The sequence below is a fragment of the Notolepis coatsorum genome (assembly GCF_963971535.1).
Source record: "Notolepis coatsorum genome assembly, chromosome: 13".
In the NCBI taxonomy this organism is placed as follows: domain Eukaryota; kingdom Metazoa; phylum Chordata; class Actinopteri; order Aulopiformes; family Paralepididae; genus Notolepis; species Notolepis coatsorum.
Window position 1 is genome coordinate 112666008 of NC_140177.1, and position 18882 is coordinate 112684889.

At 41.8% G+C, this 18882-nt stretch overlaps 1 protein-coding gene across 1 annotated transcript in view; it reads left to right on the forward strand.

Annotated features, from left to right (window-relative positions):
- retreg1 (reticulophagy regulator 1) overlaps positions 1 to 18882 on the forward strand; it is a gene marked incomplete at both ends in the record, with an annotated part of 191330 nt that overhangs the window by 31778 nt on the left and 140670 nt on the right. The window contains one exon of the mRNA XM_084327769.1: positions 15114 to 15144. Coding sequence (XP_084183895.1) covers positions 15114 to 15144 — 31 coding nt within the window. The remainder of the gene's footprint in view (positions 1 to 15113; positions 15145 to 18882) is intronic.

The window sequence follows — 18882 nt, forward strand, 5'->3', positions numbered from 1 at the left end:
CTTTGTAATGGCTGTCCTTTATCGTCCACCAGGCCCTTACTCCCTTTTTTAGATGAGTTCTCCATTTTCATCTCTGAGCTTGTTACTCGTACGGATAACCTACGAATTGCTGGTGATTTTAAGATTCACTTCAACAAAATTCTGGATCCCTTAAGGCTTTTACTGACATCATTGACTCTTGGTCTTGTTCAAACCGTTCACCAACCCACTCACCATGGTGGGAACACCCTTGACTTAGTCCTAGCCCACGGTCTCACTGTGTCAGACTTGGCCGTGTCTCCTTATGTTCCTGCCCTATCAGACCATTACCTCATCAAATTTCAAGTTGATTTGACCGTTTCTCACCCAGATAGCGTGGAATCCTACATAATAATTATTACAAGCCATCGTATTAATGCCTCCACTGTTCAATGCTTGTTCAACACCTACCGGATACCCTCTCTCCAACAGTTTGAGGTAGCCACAGGGCGCGATGGATCTGCTCTATGCCATCCTCAGTTTGACCTACAGCGTCTAACCATGCCCGCTCTACTTCAACTGGATCTGAGTGGTTATCCTGCCCCCTGGGGATCTGTGACCTTGAGCCATCATAATATTATTCATACCAGCGCTTGTATTCCTATGCTTTTTTGTTCTTAGTTCTTGTTGCACTCCCAGACCAGCTCAAGTCTGCGAGAATCAATGCCCCAGTGTCATAACGCCATCTAGTGGTCACCTGCAGATGATGCAGTCAACATTGATCCTGCTTGGTCATATTAATAACCTACTGTTGTGGCAATTAGTGTCTATGTTACAAGTGTTGTCTGTTTAGGTTTTCTCTGTGTTGGCATTCTGATTCTGTGTTTTGTATTAGCCTAGTCCTTGTTCCGGTATTGTTGATTATTGTATTTGTTCTAGTGCTTTCTTCCCCCAGCTCTTTTCCATTATTAATCAGTGTTAATTAGTGTCAGTATTTATTGCTTGTGGTTTGTTTCGATGGTTGTGGCGTCATTGTCCCCGTGTTGTTCCCGTATCGTGCCTGTGTGCCTATGTCCTGTCAAGTGAGTTTATTGTCCTGTCAAGTGAGTTTGTTCCTCAGCAGGGGTGTAAAAAGTACCCAGAAATTATACTTAAGTGAAAGTATGGGTACCGTCTCAAAATCTGACTCAAGTAAAAGTCAAAGTATCTGGCTAAAAACACACTTGAGTAAAAGTAAAAAAGTCCTACTTTTAAATGTACTAAAAGTACTAAAAAGTAAAAGTAATTTCTTTTTAATGGATAGAGGGGTCTCAAAGTCATTCCTTCGTGGGCCACGTTTTTATTTTAACTATACATTGCACCAGGTGAGTTAGTTGAAGAGGTGAGTCAATTAGTGAAATCATCAGCTGGTGTTTAGGCAAGGCTGGAATGAAACCAAGCAGACACTCTGCCCACACTGCAGCACCCACTCTCCACACTTTAGATCACCTAAACACACTTTATATTTATTGGTAAAGGATTTGCACTACAACTCGTACACCTTACTGTAAATTGTACCTAAATTGTACCTCATCCCATTTCTGCTTTGCACTATATAGTATTGTATATTAGTACATTGCATAGTATATTGTATATTGTATGGTAACTCAGTTACTTCTATTCTGCATCGAACATTGTACATATGTCTATACTGAACACTATGATTTTTTTTTTTTCTTCTATTACATGCTATACTATTTTATTTCATACTTATCTTGTCTAGCACAGTCTCTGGAGCGTAACAGTAAGAAGCATTTTGTATAAAAGTATTCTGTACTTCTGTATGACAATTATTAAAGAAACTTGAACTTGAATGTGCTCTGCGATAGACCATGCTGAAATGAAAGAAAGACACCTACTGGAGTACCCTGAATAATATCACAATATTAAAGACAGAATACTGGAGTACCCTGAATAATATCACAATATTAAAGACAGAATACTGGAGTACCCTGAATAATATCACAATATTAACCACAGAATACTGGAGTACCCTGAATAATATCACAATATTAAAGACAGAATACTGAAGTACCCTGAATAATATCACAATATTAACACTATGGTCGCCAAAAACGCCGTAGGACGTCTTTCCCCGCCATGCTCATTCTGCCAAAGACGCCGTACCACGTCTTTGATATCAATATTTAAAAAATCTGTGATCGAAATCATATTTCTCCCCCGGAGACTTGAGATCTACTGTTGAGCCCCTCTCAACTCTCCAACGGTTCAAGAGCGCCATCTGGTGGCCGATCGGCGGATCACCCAGAGCGGAAACAGGAAATGGAAGCTGGTGCTCATTTCAATTCGGTCCGATCACTCGGTAATAGTCCCAGGACTCGAGCTAGACACAACGGATAGCAATCCGTTACCAATAACTCGATAAACAACATGATTTGGACGTATATACTAGGGCTGGGCGATAAAACGATAACGATAACTATCGCGATAAATTATTTCCTCGAAATAAACATGAAACGTGGTCGCAAAGTTTCGATATATCGATTTTCCAAGCTTGGCTCCGTTCTATCTCCCGTTCAGCCTCGGCTCAACACACTCACTAACAACAACCAGCGTTACGTGATGACGTACTTACGCACAACAGCTAACAACCAATCAGTGAAGGAGATGGCCGAGACCCGGAAGGAGGTAGGACTCACTCAACAAGGCTTGCTAGGCTAATTAGCTTCCACGGCATTGTTTTATATATTTACGTGCCGAGTATGTGTGTGTTTTGAATTCTGAGGCCACGTTTATGGTAGTGTGGGATATACAGTGGACGCCGTTTCAATATATTGTGGCGGAAGAGAGTATTTTAGTGTCATATTTAGCACATTGTCATGGAATACTCCGCTTAGAACCAACAGGCTGGCTAGGTTAACTAGCTTGCACGTCGCTGTTTTTATATATTTACGTGCCGAGTATGTGTGTGTTTTGAATTCTGAGGCCACGTTTATGGTAGTGTGGGATATACAGTGGACCTCGTTTCAATATATTGTGGCGGAAGAGAGTATTTTAGTGTCATATTTATTGTCATGAGATACTCCGCTTGTCGGCTAACGTGCGCAGACTGATGACGACATCAACTCGACTTGAGACATTCGCAGCAGCATAAGAAGTTAATTAAACTTGACGGACATTATATCGACGATAATTATCGATATCGAATTATATGAAAATAATTTTATAATTTTATCGCGATAACGTTTTTGGTCATATCGCCCAGCCCTAGTATATACTATTATACAACCTGGAAATGGATAGCATATTTCTACATCCCATAATAGGAATATTTCTGTTCCACGCTCATCGCCCAATGCTATGAGGAAGCTATGGTAAGATTCAGCGTTATTTTTTAACGTGTTCGATACTAACTGCTCTAATGATCATATCACCCACACTAGATGAATCATCTAACGTTGGCCACGGAATTATAAACGACCCCCCCCCCCATCCGGTCAACATCAGATGATCAGTAGTAACTTCTAGAAGCACGTCCATTTGAAATTTGTTATCTCGCGCAGATTCCTATCAAACTGTATTTCATCATCAATATAATGCATTTGGGGCTATAAATCACGTTCTGGAGAAAGCTGCAGAAAACGATAAAAACATACTTATACTTTAGACCGTATTTTAGTATGAATATGTGAATGAAAAAGTATAACGTTGCTACACCCTGAACAATAGATATAGGACGTTGAATGGGCCATAGTAATGTCAATTTAGCAATACAATTAAAAAAGTTATAGCCCTGCAAAGAAAGTAAACATCCCCATAGACAAATAGAGCTGGCGGAGGATGTTATATTAAGAATATAAGCCTGGCGACCAAAGTGTTAAAGACAGAATACTGGAGTACTCTGAATAATATCACAATATTAAAGACAGAATACTGGAGTACCCTGAATAATATCACAATATTAAAGACAGAATACTGGAGTACCCTGAATAATATCACAATAGTAACCACAGAATACTGGAGTACCCTGAATAATATCACAATATTAAAGACAGAATACTGGAGTACCCTGAATAATATCACAATATTAAAGACAGAATACTGGAGTACCCTGAATAATATCACAATATTAAAGACAGCATACTGGAGTACCCTGAATAATATCACAATATTAAAGACAGAATACTGGAGTACCCTGAATAATATCACAATATTAACCACAGCATAATGCGGATCTGACTGTCTATTCTTCTGATAGCAGGTGTTTAATCAAAGATCCCCGCTTTCTAGTGTTGCACAAGGAACGATCAGCATGGGTATGGGCGGGCTCATGTTCCATTGATGGGGATTTGGTTGGCTGTTTACTTGCGGTCGAAGGATTAATAATGTTAACGTTAGTTCGGCCAGAGAAACAATTACAATATACTAATTAAAATGGTTGGACCTGTGAGATTTGTACTTTGTACTTTGTAGGTCTGCATTTTAAATGTAAAAAGTATGTTTTTTTTCTCTGAAATGTAATGGAGTAAAAGTACAAAGTATACAAACCTAATAATACTCGAGTAAAGTACAAATCCCCCAAAACAGTACTTAAGTATTGTAACGAAGTACAATTACTCAAGTACTTTACACCCCTGTTCCTCAGTATTGTTAGATCCTGATCAATCTGGCCAGTACCACGTCTTCGTCTGTTTGCTCTTTTTTCAATCTGGCCAGTACCACGTCTTCGTCTGTTTGGCTCTCCATCCAATTCCTCTGCGTTGTGTCATTTTAATGGTCCTGACGTCTCCGACACTGGCTGATATAATCCTTATCTTTCCCCGTTAGTACTATCCGCAAACCATAATAATTCTCCACCTCTGTAAAAATTCGACACTCCGACACAGCGTAATACCTTATGAGGAAAAGCGTTGTTTATTTGATAAACAGAAACCTCAGCTCAGATGTTAACAGATTGTATTGTCCTTGAAGAGTCTATTCTAATGATCTTTCGGTGTGTTCAGTCTATCTAATGATCTTTCAGTCCAGTCTATTGTCCCTCTGTCTCTCAGTCCAACAGTGGTCAGGCCTGTTCGTTAGCCAAGACCATCCTTGTGGTAGCCGAAGCTAATGATGATGTGGCATTCTCCCCCCCCCCCCTCTGTGATAAGAGGAGAGAGTCTCTTGGTCCCTTCCCTCCTGTGGGATTCGTTTCTTTGGTCTGCCTCACACCCGGAAACACTGTTTGACTTATAGATCTTCGTCGTAGCAACAACGGCCCACCCCTTTCTGGTTGTCATGTGCCGCGCTGTCATGACAACTGCTAAATAACCTTTACACACATCAAAACGCAGTTACTGTCAAAACCTCCATCGCGCTCTGCCTCTGTGGCCCCATATCTTTGTTGTGTCTTCAATCGGAATTCAAAACAAACACACTCGCTGGCAGTGTGCTTGTGAAACCTCTTCTTCTCCATTGTCAATATCATCCCGTGATGATAATGATATTACCCTCTGTCATGTACGAAGGTCTAAGGACCACACAGAATAACAACTGGAGCTGGCTGCACATGAGCAAAAGCAGCCTCTCTCAGTAAATGCTTTCAAAACAATGTCCCAGGTAGGTAAAAAAGACACAACACAAGACGTTTTCCAAATAGTAAATTATGTATTGAATGGAGGTAGGAATTTAAACCTCCTCCATGGTGCACAGGGGAAAAGGTAGGGGAGGACAAACAAGATATACATATAATACAAACAAACACTTAATAACTAATACAACCACGTGCCCATCATAGGACACCACAGCTAGGAGGATTAATCCACACTTATGTGATAAATGGCACCAAGCCACACAGTATTGCTTCACGCAACAGCTAGGCGAGAAGGGCAAACCTCCCTCACTCCACTCTGGAACGTGGCAGTGAACTAGTGAGGCGCCCCGTGTGTGTGTCATCTTCCAGGTTATATCCACTCATCCACTTGACTGCCCACAGGTGCAATCAAGCAGGTGCAATCAGCTCAATCAGGGGGATGAGTGGTATCTGGGAAGGGAGAAAGAGAAACAGGATTAGAAGATGACACATCACACAAGCAAAAATAACATAACACATACTAATTATACTAACCTGATGTTCACATGGTCTTCCAAATACAGTAATAATGATAATGACCAACCCACGTACGTCACACCTCCCCCCTAAGAGCGAACCTGCAGGGTTAGCAAAACATTATCACTTATTATTAACCAACATCAGATTAGCACCAACAGAACAGAAATAAATAAACAACACCCTCCCAATACCACATGAATCAGCCGTCAGAACGGGGCCAGTGCATTCCTCCTACCGAGGCCATAACGGGAACAAGACAGGCACCGTCATTACGTTCACCCTCCTGTAGTACAAAAAGAATGGAGAGACACATTAGCCATGGGAGTTAGAAGGCAAGTAGAGCTCCAGGGACCATGGCCAGGTGAAGCTAGCCCTTTTTTTTTCTTTTGTCAGGGCACATAGCCACTCTCCCCACAACCTCCCTCATCGCCACCGGACACCGACACGCGAACCGCTTACCGGGGTGCGCACTCCCAACATCAGCACTATGCGTCCTGCAAGGCACAATAGAACACAACCCAGCATGTGAACCAACAACCCTGTCACATCCCAACTCCGACGAGACGCGGGCAGAACCTTTCATTAGCCTATTCACATGACACCAGCGTGTCCTCCTCCGCCGCCCGGGCGTATGCAACATATACTTAGTGGCAGACACCTTTCCTTTTACCACATAAGGTCCTGAGAACCGGGCAGTGAGCACCGTACTAGGTGTGGGCAGCACAATAAACACCTCATCCCCCGCCTCAAAATGCTGCGCCACCGCCAATTTGCAAAACTCACCACAGACAGAGTCACCCAACGCTAGACCTTGGTCTCGCTTCCGCTCCTGTGCCCTAGGGACAGCACAAATAGAAGGGACATTGGGGTGATTATCAATCAATGCATCACACAATGAGTTAGTAAATGGAATGTCTCCAACCTCCAACACAGGGACGACCTTACCCCCAGCGATATCATTCCCCATGACGAAATCCACGCCCTTTACGGGAAAACATGGGCGAACCGCGACCGGAAAACAACCTGTGATCAGTACAGACTGTACATGCACCTTATGCAACGGCACGCGCACACACCCCATGTCAATACCTCTCACCAATTCACTCAACTGACAGGAGTCCACATCCAATGGTAATACATCAGCCAGGATGAACGATTGAGAGGCTCCTGTATCACGGAGTATTCTCACCTGTTGGTAGTCCCCAACTTTACCCGACAGGGACACATAACCATCAAACAAAAAGGGTTCAAAAGAGCTATGCTGGTCAGGACATGACACCGTACCAATCAACCCCACCCCTTTCGGTTCCTGGGCTGACTCCCTGGTCTCCTGTCGATCCCTTAGCGCATGACAGTCCTTCACAAAATGCCCTTCTCTCTTACAATAATGACACACAAAGGTGGCCTTTTCAGACGGCGGTGAGCGCGGTCGGAATGCTCGCTCGTCACCCAAGGCATTTCGAGACGGCGGTGAGCGAGGTCGGAATGCTCGCCCGTCACCTCCCCGATACGGCGTCTCAGAAGGAGAGAACGCACCCCCTCCTACATACACATCATTTCGCACAGCAATATTTTTGTGGATCAATGCGAACTCGTCTGCCAAAACTGCAGCTTCCTGGAGGGTAGAAACTTTGCGCTCCTCTAAGTACACTATAATGCGTTCGGGCACGCATTTCTTAAATTGCTCAATGAGGACTAACTCGCTCAACGCTTCGACACCATCCACGTTACATGCTTCACACCAACGAGTAAACATAGTCCGTTGTTCACGGGAAAATGCAACATGTGTTTGAGAGGGAGCTTTACTTAGTGCCCTAAATCGTTGCCTATACGCTTCCGGCACCAGTTCATATACGCGCAAGACAGCACTCTTCTCTTTCTCATATACCACGCTGTCCTCATTCGATAATGACTGGCATGCCTCCTGAGCCCTACCAGTGAGTCTGTATCGCAATAAAATTGCCCACTGGTCCTTTGGCCAATGCAAAGCCCACGCTATTTGCTCAAAAGTAGAGAAATATGATTCCACCTCAGACTCCCGGAAGAGGGGAACTACAGAAATATGCTGCCCAATATTAAAAGGGCCCTGGGAAACTTCAGATGAGGAAGAGGAAGAGCCACCACTCTCCAATTCCATCTTTCTTATAGTCACCTGGAGCACTCTGTCCATCTCCTCCTTCTCCCTCAGCATCTCTCTTTCTTCCCTTCTCTCCTCCCTGTCTCTCTCTTCCTTCCTCTCTCTCTCTTTCATCCCTTCTTCTCTCTTCCCTGTCTCTCTCCTCCTTCTCTGCCTTCCTCTCCTCTCTCTCTTCCTTCTCTGCCCTCCTCTCTTCTCTCTCTTCCTTCCTCTCCTCTCTCTTCTCCTCCCTGACTCGCATAGCCTCTCTCTCCTCCATCTGGAGATGGGCCAAACGTCTACTTGATTTACAAGTGGGAGAAGAAACAGAGGCACGCGACGAGTGTACAGACTCATCACTATCATTTTCCTCTCCCTTGGAAATGCCACCTCTCCGTTTCTGCACCGCACCAGCGTTTTGATCTAAACCACCAGTGGCCTCACCAGTCTTATCAGCCGCCTCGTCGCGCGCGGCGTTCTCAGAGCCATCCTCCTGGGCTATGGGCAAACTAAATATATTTTTGTCCAACAACCCAGCCAGCACGATCGCTTTTAACTCCTCTTTACTTTTCGAACTCTGGACAGTAATGCCATAATGTTTGGCGACACGACACAAATCTATCTTTGTGCAGACATCAATTTGATCCCTCGTAGGATCTGCCAAAAAAAAATCCAACGTAAAAGCCGTCCCAGCCATAGCCCTTGCAGAATATGACTATGCCACAACTAACATACGTATAATTACCCTGTGCTCCCGTAGCAACCCGCGTTATCAGCAAACGAATAATGAATATATAATATAATAATAATAATAAACGAATAACAGGCACCAGGAAATAGCCACTCACCTACTCCATAATATCCGTGCGTAACACATTTAACCGCCACATTCCGTAGTATACAATTCAACCAATCTGATTTAATGCCCACATCTACCATTCATGAAAACAATAAACGTTGGTCTAACCATCTAACTAGGATCACCTATGTCACTCTAGCATACCCCAGCTAAACTACTCCCCTGGCGGGATGAGGCCTACACATATCTTCAGTCGCTTACCGATTTCATTGCGCGCTCCACCGGAATTACGACGCGTGCCCCCCACCCGCTAACCAAGTAGGCGATCCCCCTGTTACCTATGTGGCAGAAAAAACAGATTAGTTTAAGAGCACCACATACAAGAACGGTTTACATCAATCAAACTGTGTAGCACGGACAATGGAAAACACACTAACTTACCAATGAGAAAACGCTATCTTATTTTACCTGACATGCTCCAATTGACAAGTCACCATGTTACATAACCAACAAGGAACCATACAATTGCGCAAACTAACGAGCCCCCATGTCATGTACGAAGGTCTAAGGACCACACAGAATAACAACTGGAGCTGGCTGCACATGAGCAAAAGCAGCCTCTCTCAGTAAATGCTTTCAAAACAATGTCCCAGGTAGGTAAAAAAGACACAACACAAGACGTTTTCCAAATAGTAAATTATGTATTGAATGGAGGTAGGAATTTAAACCTCCTCCATGGTGCACAGGGGAAAAGGTAGGGGAGGACAAACAAGATATACATATAATACAAACAAACACTTAATAACTAATACAACCACGTGCCCATCATAGGACACCACAGCTAGGAGGATTAATCCACACTCATGTGATAAATGGCACCAAGCCACACAGTATTGCTTCACGCAACAGCTAGGCGAGAAGGGCAAACCTCCCTCACTCCACTCTGGAACGTGGCAGTTAACTAGTGAGGCGCCCCGTGTGTGTGTCATCTTCCAGGTTATATCCACTCATCCACTTGACTGCCCACAGGTGCAATCAAGCAGGTGCAATCAGCTCAATCAGGGGGATGAGTGGTATCTGGGAAGGGAGAAAGAGAAACAGGATTAGAAGATGACACATCACACAAGCAAAAATAACATAACACATACTAATTATACTAACCTGATGTTCACATGGTCTTCCAAATACAGTAATAATGATAATGACCAACCCACGTATGTCACACCCTCTTAAAGCGTCTCTTTATATCAGTTTTATAAACCAAATATACATTGAAAAAACCACAATTTTCTCAATATGTTATGTTAGCAATGTTTGGTGCTCTTTGTTTTTCATTATCAGTCCGTGTTTGTCCCAGAGCCAGCCTCTCTTTTGTTTTGTAGTTTGGTTGTGAGTAGGGATGCTCGATATTGGCTTTTTTACCTATACCGATATTGTCCAACTCTTAATTTCCGATACCGATATCAACCGATACCGATATATGCAGGCCCCCCCCCCCCCCCCCCCCCAAATGGAATAATTTCAGGTAATTAACATTACATATCTCTTATGCATACTTTTTACTTGCTTGCCTGGGTAAATAAAGGTTATAGAAATGTAAAAGAAAAAAAAAAAATTTTAAACCGATACCGATATTTTCCGATATCACATTTTAATGCCGATATCGGCCGGCCGATAATATCGGACATCCCTAGTTGTGAGTTAGTAAATATCCCTTCTCTAAGCATCACCCTTTGTCTCTGCCTCCGTTCCTTCTTTCTTGTCTGCATACTGTGTTTTCACCTTCATCATCACCCCCAATCGTTACAGTTCTATTATTATTTTAATTGTAATTGTTCTTAAATACTTTAGATACTATTGCTACTATGTATGTATGTATATGTGTTTATATTATATATATAATTATTATAATATTATAATTATTTACTTGTTCTATTTTCCATCCATCTATCATCCATAGCAACACCCATATATCACCGACACTTTGCTGGGGGATCCCCTTTGAATTGCCCATCTGAGGTTTCTCCCCTTTTTTTTTTTTCCTATTGCTAGGTTTTAGGGAGTTGTTCCTTATCTTCATTGGGGAAAGTCTGGGGGTGTTGCAAAATTGTGGATTTTATTGTTGATCTATTGTGATGTTACTTGTTGATCTGTGAAGCCCATTGAGGCATTTCGTTGTGATTTCGGGCTATACAAATACATTTGATTTTTATTTGATTTGAAAGGTGGGGGCTCATGCTGGTATATTTAATTATTTCTTTCCTTCTTTTTCATCCCTCCCTTCTCCAACCCTCCCTTATTTTTTATTTTTTTTATCCACTTCTTCTCCTTATTTTCTATTTTTTCTCCCATCCCAATTTCGTGTTTCCAATTCTCCCCTCCCTTGTCTTGAACGTTGCTCGCATATGCCCCCCACTGGTCGGTTGTAGGGAGGATAGAACCCTTGCATCACGTGTCCCCTCCGGTATACGAGGAGGCAGCCTGTCACATCTTTTCACCTGCCAGCGCGGACTCTCATTGGCGAGGTGTAATGTGTGGGAGGCTCACACTACCCCCGCTATTTCCTGTCTCTGCTGTGCAGGCGTCCCCCAACCGACCTGTAGGAGTCACTGTCCACAATGTCCAGATTACCACCCATCGACTTCCACCCGCTGGCTCTGCCAATTGAGCCAGTATGACGGCCGGCCCAAGCCGGAGGCAATGCTGACACCCGGATTCGAGACCGGAGTCTCTTGCATTGGTGACGAGCGCAATATCCGCTGCGCCACCCAGCCGCACCCTCCCTTATTTTTATAATTATTATTAGCATTAGCATATCCAGGAAATACTGTTTGGGTTGAGTTGTTCTGTATAATTCTATGAATTATCACCATAACTTTAGAATCAGATAAGCACCTTAAAAAGCCAACTTCTGAGAAATTAGCAGAGGGAGCTTACCTGCCCAGCAGAAATAGAGCAAGTTCTGCATCACTTTTCAAGCACTTTTTAGTTTCGGAATGGCGAGGATGCAAAGCATGTTAGACGCATTGGACCCGTTGCTTGCAGAGTTTTCACTGCACTAGTTGCAAGAGGAGTTGTCACAAGGATGTTGAACGCAGGGCTGAATAGCTAGATGTCATAGTTTCTCAAATTGAAGGTCCGTGCTGGTCTGTGTCTATTATGAAATGACAATTGCGTGTCATTGAAGGTCTGTGCTTGTGTGTCTATGACAATTGCACGTCATTGGAATTCAGTTTATCTGCTAACTGGGCGGGTCTTAATCTATCAGCTCTCAAGGTACCGAAATATGGCACCGCTTGATCTTGTGAATCGGTACTCAGTAGTATCGACGTAATAACCTAAAAGAAGTTCAGTACCCAAGCCTACTACCAACCACTAGAGGTCCCAGAGTCCCTTCTCATTAAATAGGCTGTACTTAAGATGTACTGTACCCTGTGTATCTGTGATCTCTCTTGTAATGTGATACTGAAGTACATACATTGTCTACACTGGCTCCCTTGATTCTACACTCGTCCAGAATACTATAAAGATCAGCATTTGATAATGATAATAATGATAATCTGACAACATTGTAAATAGTTTAATTATTTACAATGTATTAATATTCTAAATCTAAATGTATTAAATTGGAGGGATAGTAACACAAGTAGCCGTAAGCCTACACAAAGTGCATCAGTCAAACACGTATAATATACATACAAATGAAAACTGCAGCAAACAATAGGAAACATCTCTTAAAAACATTCCAAGTAGCCTTGAGAGAACAATAGGCTAAGTCAAGTAGGCCAAATGGCTGTATCACTGTAGAAAAAAACATAAATGGCATCTTCATAGTTTTTACTGGGCGCCTTGGCTTACCTCTCCCAAAACACAGATTTGGTAAATCTGAGATGAATGTTTCAGGACCATGGAGAGTGCTTTGCATGTATTGGCCTTTTGTGTTTGAGGAATTTATATTTCTGTGCTGGTTCTAGTAGAGCCTTCTGAGCATGAGTTTATTGAAATGCGGGTAATTTTTCTTCTGTTTGAAGAAAATGTGGTCACTCACCAGGGGCGGGACTAGGGTGTGGCTACTTGGGCTCAAGCCCCGAATGTTTTCTGAAAAGCCCCGAATCTATTTTCAAAAAAAAAATTTAAAAAGTTTTAAAATGTCTTTCTTTTTTTTTGGACAATTAATCATTGTTACATGAAAATATGTTTGCACCAGATTTAGCAGAAGCTAATTTCCATCTGTAGTCTATCCAGCTGCTAACTGTATTTGAGTGAGTTAAGTATTGGTGTTATGGTAGACTCAGACCTCAGCTTTAAATCACAATCAACAAGTTGACAAAAACATAATTCTTCCACCTTAGAAACATAGCTAAAGTACGGCCATTTATAAATCAAAAGGACGCTGAAAACCAGATCCATGCCTTTATCTCAAGCCGACTCGACTACTGTAATGCACTCCTTACCGGCCTCCCGAAAAAATACGATGATAACTATTTTATTGCAATGCACTATTGCATTATTTTATTCTATTTTACTAACTATTTTATTGCACTGCACTATTTTACTTTGTATCAGTGATAATCAAACCGTAAACAAAGACGCATATTAACACTTTCAGCGCCAGATGGCACTGTTTACTGTTACTGTTGAAAGGCCAGCGCCTTTTAACATGGGGATACGTGGCTGTGTTTGTAGGCCTAAAGCTATATTATATATTATAGCTATGGATCTAATAATATAGTCGATTGTCATTGAGTTTCTTCCGGTCAAGATGCAAAAAACAGATCATTTTTCCATCCATACATTTCCGTTTTATACCGTCGTGAATATGAGTGTAGTTTCAGGGTGGTCTGGTGTCATTTCCAAAATGACAGACACCAAGCCACATCGTTTTAAATGGAGTGCAATAGCGGCCGCAAGGTGTTAGGCGGCGGTATTGGACTTTTGAGATCTCAGACCCATCCCCAGTGATAACACAGGCTGCCGGCATGTCTTTATGAATGGAAATATCGAATAAAAGAAACAACGATGAAAACCCGACTATACTCTGGTTTTCGGGGGTCCTGGCGCTCAACGTTCGGCGAGTTAACCCTAGATCTTAGATCCTAATATGAAAAACAATGTGATTTAATGTTATATGTCTTACCTTGACTTTGTCTATTTGACTGCTATCTATTTTATGCTTTATGTCTGCACTTTATGCATTGCTCTTGATCTGCCAATGTTGTGCTCATTTTATGCCTGTCTTTTTGTACTGCTGTGAAGCACTTTGAGCTGCAATTCTTGTATGAAAGGTGCTATACAAACGCAGTGTATTATTATTATTATTATTATTATTATTATTATTATTATTATTATTATTATTATTATTATTATTATTATTATTATTATTATTATTATTATTATTATTATTATTATACATTATTATAGTTTGCTTCATTAATTAAAGGGTGTGAATTTAAGTGTTCTCTAGTGCCTTTTGTCCGCTTTAATGTTTAATGCTTACGCGGGCACCTGTCTGGGCTAAGCCCGGGATCTCCTACAATCCTAAATCCGCCCCTGTCACTCACCTCTGGGATGTTTAGTCATGGGCTACACTAGTGTGATGATGTGTATGATGACACTGGCTTCAAGGGGCACTTCACCACAAAACAATGCTAATTTATTTAGCACATAATCTCACACACATCCAAAAACTCTCACAACATTCGTTTTGTTTGACAGTTATTGAGAGTAAATGAGTTTGAATATCACAACCAGTGATGACATCAGGGACATTGAATCTCTGTGTTAATTACAGCTCACTTAAATGATAAGGTAATAGTCCCATAAGACAAGGTATTGATATTTTGTCATCTACATCATTTTATTGAGCTGTAATTAATACAACACAATGATTCAATGTCCCTGATGACATCACTGGTGGCCATATTTAAACTAATTTACTCTCAATAACTGTAAAACTAAATGAACGTGTGCAAAACTGTTTAGAGGTTTTGGAGATTATGTGCAAAATAAATCAGCATTGTTTTTTGGTGGAAGTGCCTCTTTTACCCATCCTAAACTGAAACTGTGTTATTGTACATGATGTATTGCATGTTATGCTTGTATGTGTGGATATACATTCCTTGACAAATAATAGGTGTCTTTTTTCACAGGGGCTCACTTATGGCGCAGTATGACTGGAAGGTAGGATCTTCAAGTACTGTGTGTGTGTCTGTCTGTCTGTCTGTCTGTCTGTCTGTCTGTCTGTCTGTCTGTCTGTCTGTCTGTCTGTCTGTCTGTCTGTCTGTCTGTCTGTCTGTCTGTCTGTCTGTCTGTCTGTCTGTCTGTCTGTCTGTCTGTCTGTCTGTCTGTCTGTCTGTCTGTCTGTCTGTCTGTCTGTCTGTGTGTGTGTGTGTGTGTGTGTGTGTGTGTGTGTGTGTGTGTGTGTGTGTGTGTGAGAGTGAGTGAGTGAGTGAGTGAGTGAGTGAGTGAGTGAGTCAGTGAGTCAGTGAGTCAGTGAGTCAGTGAGTGAGTGGTGTTGGGGTTGCCGGTCGGCCGATAAGGTTTTTTTAATTGCCAATACAGATATTTAGAGACCAGGGCGGCTGATGGCCAATATAATGATTTAAGAAATACATTATTTTGCATCTGATAAAATGCAACAATTTAATAATAACAAATAAGACACAAAATTGCCGAAGTTCACTAATATCGGCACAGTCATCAGTTGATGATTATCTCAAAATGCCAGATATCGGGCAGATTAATAAATATATTAGTTGGAGTAACGTTAGGCATGCATGTGGACATGGGCAAGGCACACACGTACGCACGCACGCACGCACACACACACACACACACACACACACACACACACACACACACACACACACACACACACACACACACACACACACACACACACACACACACACACACAGAGAGAGAAATAAACTCACACCGTCATGTTGAATGAATGATTTTATTTCTGTCTTTTACAAAGCAATGTACTGTACAGTAATAGGAAATGTATAAGAAAAGAAAGAAAACAACCGAAAAGGTGTAGGCTGAAGCCAAGGCTTATATTGCCTACCCTTTTTACATTACATTATTAATAATACAAATACAAAAAAAAATTACAAAAGTTTCATTGTTTTAGTATACAGTAATATACAAAACGTATACACATTTTCTTTTTTTGTCATGATGTTATGACTTACTTGACTTAATCCTCTTTACCCCGTTGGGGGGCATAGGGCGATTAGGGCGTCCACCAGAGCTCTCCATCTCACTCTCTTCTGGGCCAGGGCCCTATTCCCCGTACCTGGTTCAACTAAGTCGATCAAGAGTCCCATTATCTAGATTCAATTAACCCGATGTTTGAAGCCGGGATTTTCCTGTTCCTCGAAGGTGGATTCAGTCTCGTTAACTCGAACCAGACTTGAGACCCAGGATAAGTGCGCGCGGCCGCTTCAGTTGAAAAGCCAGCACGTATCGATAGCAGAGATCCTGATTTTCTAACGGCATTGATTGATTAATTGATTTAAAACTTTATTAACAGATTGCAGTACGGCTCAATAGCCTCGCCGACAAGTTAAATGCGTTATATATAGGCTAATTTTAAGTCCCTCATTACCCCAATCAATCAGATTATATTTCTTTAAACTTGCCTGCTGGCAGTAGGTTTATGGATTGAATAATCAAATGAGATCTTGCTAGCGAAAATAATTAGTTAAACTGTTATACAGAATAAGGATACGGCTCTCTTACCCATTGATTGATGTATGGTGGATCTTTTACTTATCTGCACTGTGGTGTCACGGTTTGTGGTTTTGACTTTCACGCAGACGTCCCGGGTTCGAATCCCACTTCTCCAAGTCTTTTCCTTCTTTTTGCAATGTAGGAATAATTCAATTTGGTGCACATTGAGAGCTATATAAAGAATGACATCCTCAATGCATGTAGATTTATAATATTTTAACTTAAAACTAGGCTACTTTTGCGTATAATCATTAATATTATATTCCAAAAAATTATATTGGAAACACGGGGTTTCGAACACCAGTCGCCCGGTTGCCAGGATTGAGCACTACCGCTGCGCCACTGTGCCAGATGGGATATATTCATTGTTTATCCATTAATGGACGAGAGACCCGTGTTTAGAATATCTTTTCTTTTGAATGAAGTTTTATCTCTTTATTCTCAAATGCATTAATGTGACGTCAACGGCTCATTCAATTTCTCAAATCCGTCAAACAGCGCATCTCATCAGACATTTTAATCCCAGTTACAATATCACACAAAAACCACAATCCACGCATAGACACTTCAATTTTATGCTTGAATGAAACACAATCCGGGCGCTCCGTTAAGCAAATCTACAGCGGAGAATATATGAAACTAATCAGAGCCAAACGGCCGATAGGTTTCATTCATTAAAAATATCCCTGCGGGATTCACATTTGCAATGCGCCGTTATTAAAATAACCACATGCAGCGTGTATCGCGACTCCGAGCGCCGTATATGACGTGCATTATTTTATTTAGGACAAAGTAAATCTATAGGCTCAATATGATTTATTATCAGCATTTAGTTCTATTATTATACATTTCAAAAGCCCCCTCTAGGAAAACGAAGCACAGAAACATAATTCAGAATGGTATAAATGGGATCTCTAGACTGTGAGAATCATTTCAGGAAGCGAGCTGTCATTTATTTGCGGGGGCGTGGCCATGGTTCATCCGGCTAACTGAAGTTAACCCTGCTCTCGACCAGGCTCAAACTTTTTGATCTGTTGTCATGGTGATTTGGACAATCGAGCGTCGGGGAATGGAAAGGTCCGGCTTAAGTCAGACTAGACTGGAAATTATCCGGCTAACTCAGTTATCCAGGTACGGGGAACGGGGCCCAGGTTGTATGCATTACGTAAATCAAGTTTAGAGAATACCTGCGCCCCCTGTAAGCACTCAAAGGCGGTGTCCATGAGAGGCAAGGGGTAACGGTTCTTGATGGAAACGTCGTTCAATCCCCTATAATCGATGCACGGCCGCTGGCTACCATCCTTCTTTGCTACAAAAAAGAATCCAGCGCCTGCAGGGGATGTGGACGGACGAATATGTCCCGCGGACAGTGCCTCTTGAATATAGGTGTTCATGTTCATGTTCTCTCAGGGTGAGAGAGAGAAAACATACGGCCACAGGGTGGAGAGGTACCAGGAAGAAGATGAATGGGGCAGTCGTAAGATCTATGAGGCGGTAGTGCTTTAACACGCGTTTTACTAAAAACGTCCGCCAGGTAGGGCTGGTCGATATGGCCTCTAAATGATATCGCGATATTTTTTGGCCATATCACGATACACGATATATATCGCGATATTTAGACATTTCCTCTAAAGCACTTAAAAAATACTTGATTTAACCCTTTGATGCATACAGTCACGCCAATATGATGATTATAATAAGTCCCTGCAACATATGTTTGCATTATTAAACCATGAAGATGCTTTAAAAAATAATTAAATGAAAATGTACTAAGAGTAGTCTACTGACACACTAATAAAAAAAAATTACATCTAAGTAAACTAAGACAATTTATATAAAAACTCTTGGGTGCCTAAGACTTTTACACAGTACTGTGTTTTCTATCCACTTTAGCCAAACACACACACACATATATACAGGGCCGCCTGGGAGAAATGCGAGGCCCTGTGCGAGATTTAAACGCGAGGCCCCCCCCCCCCCCCCCCCCCCAAAAGGTAAAAAATTAATACAAAAAAAAATATATATATATTTTTTTTTTTTTTTTTTTTTTCATACAGTCAACATATTCTTAAATAATAGCGCTGCCCGAGGCTGGGCATGATACAGTCAACATATAGCAAGAGAGAGAGCGAGAGAGAGCTCCCGTTCTACAGTCAATATACAGTGTACAGAGAGAGAGAG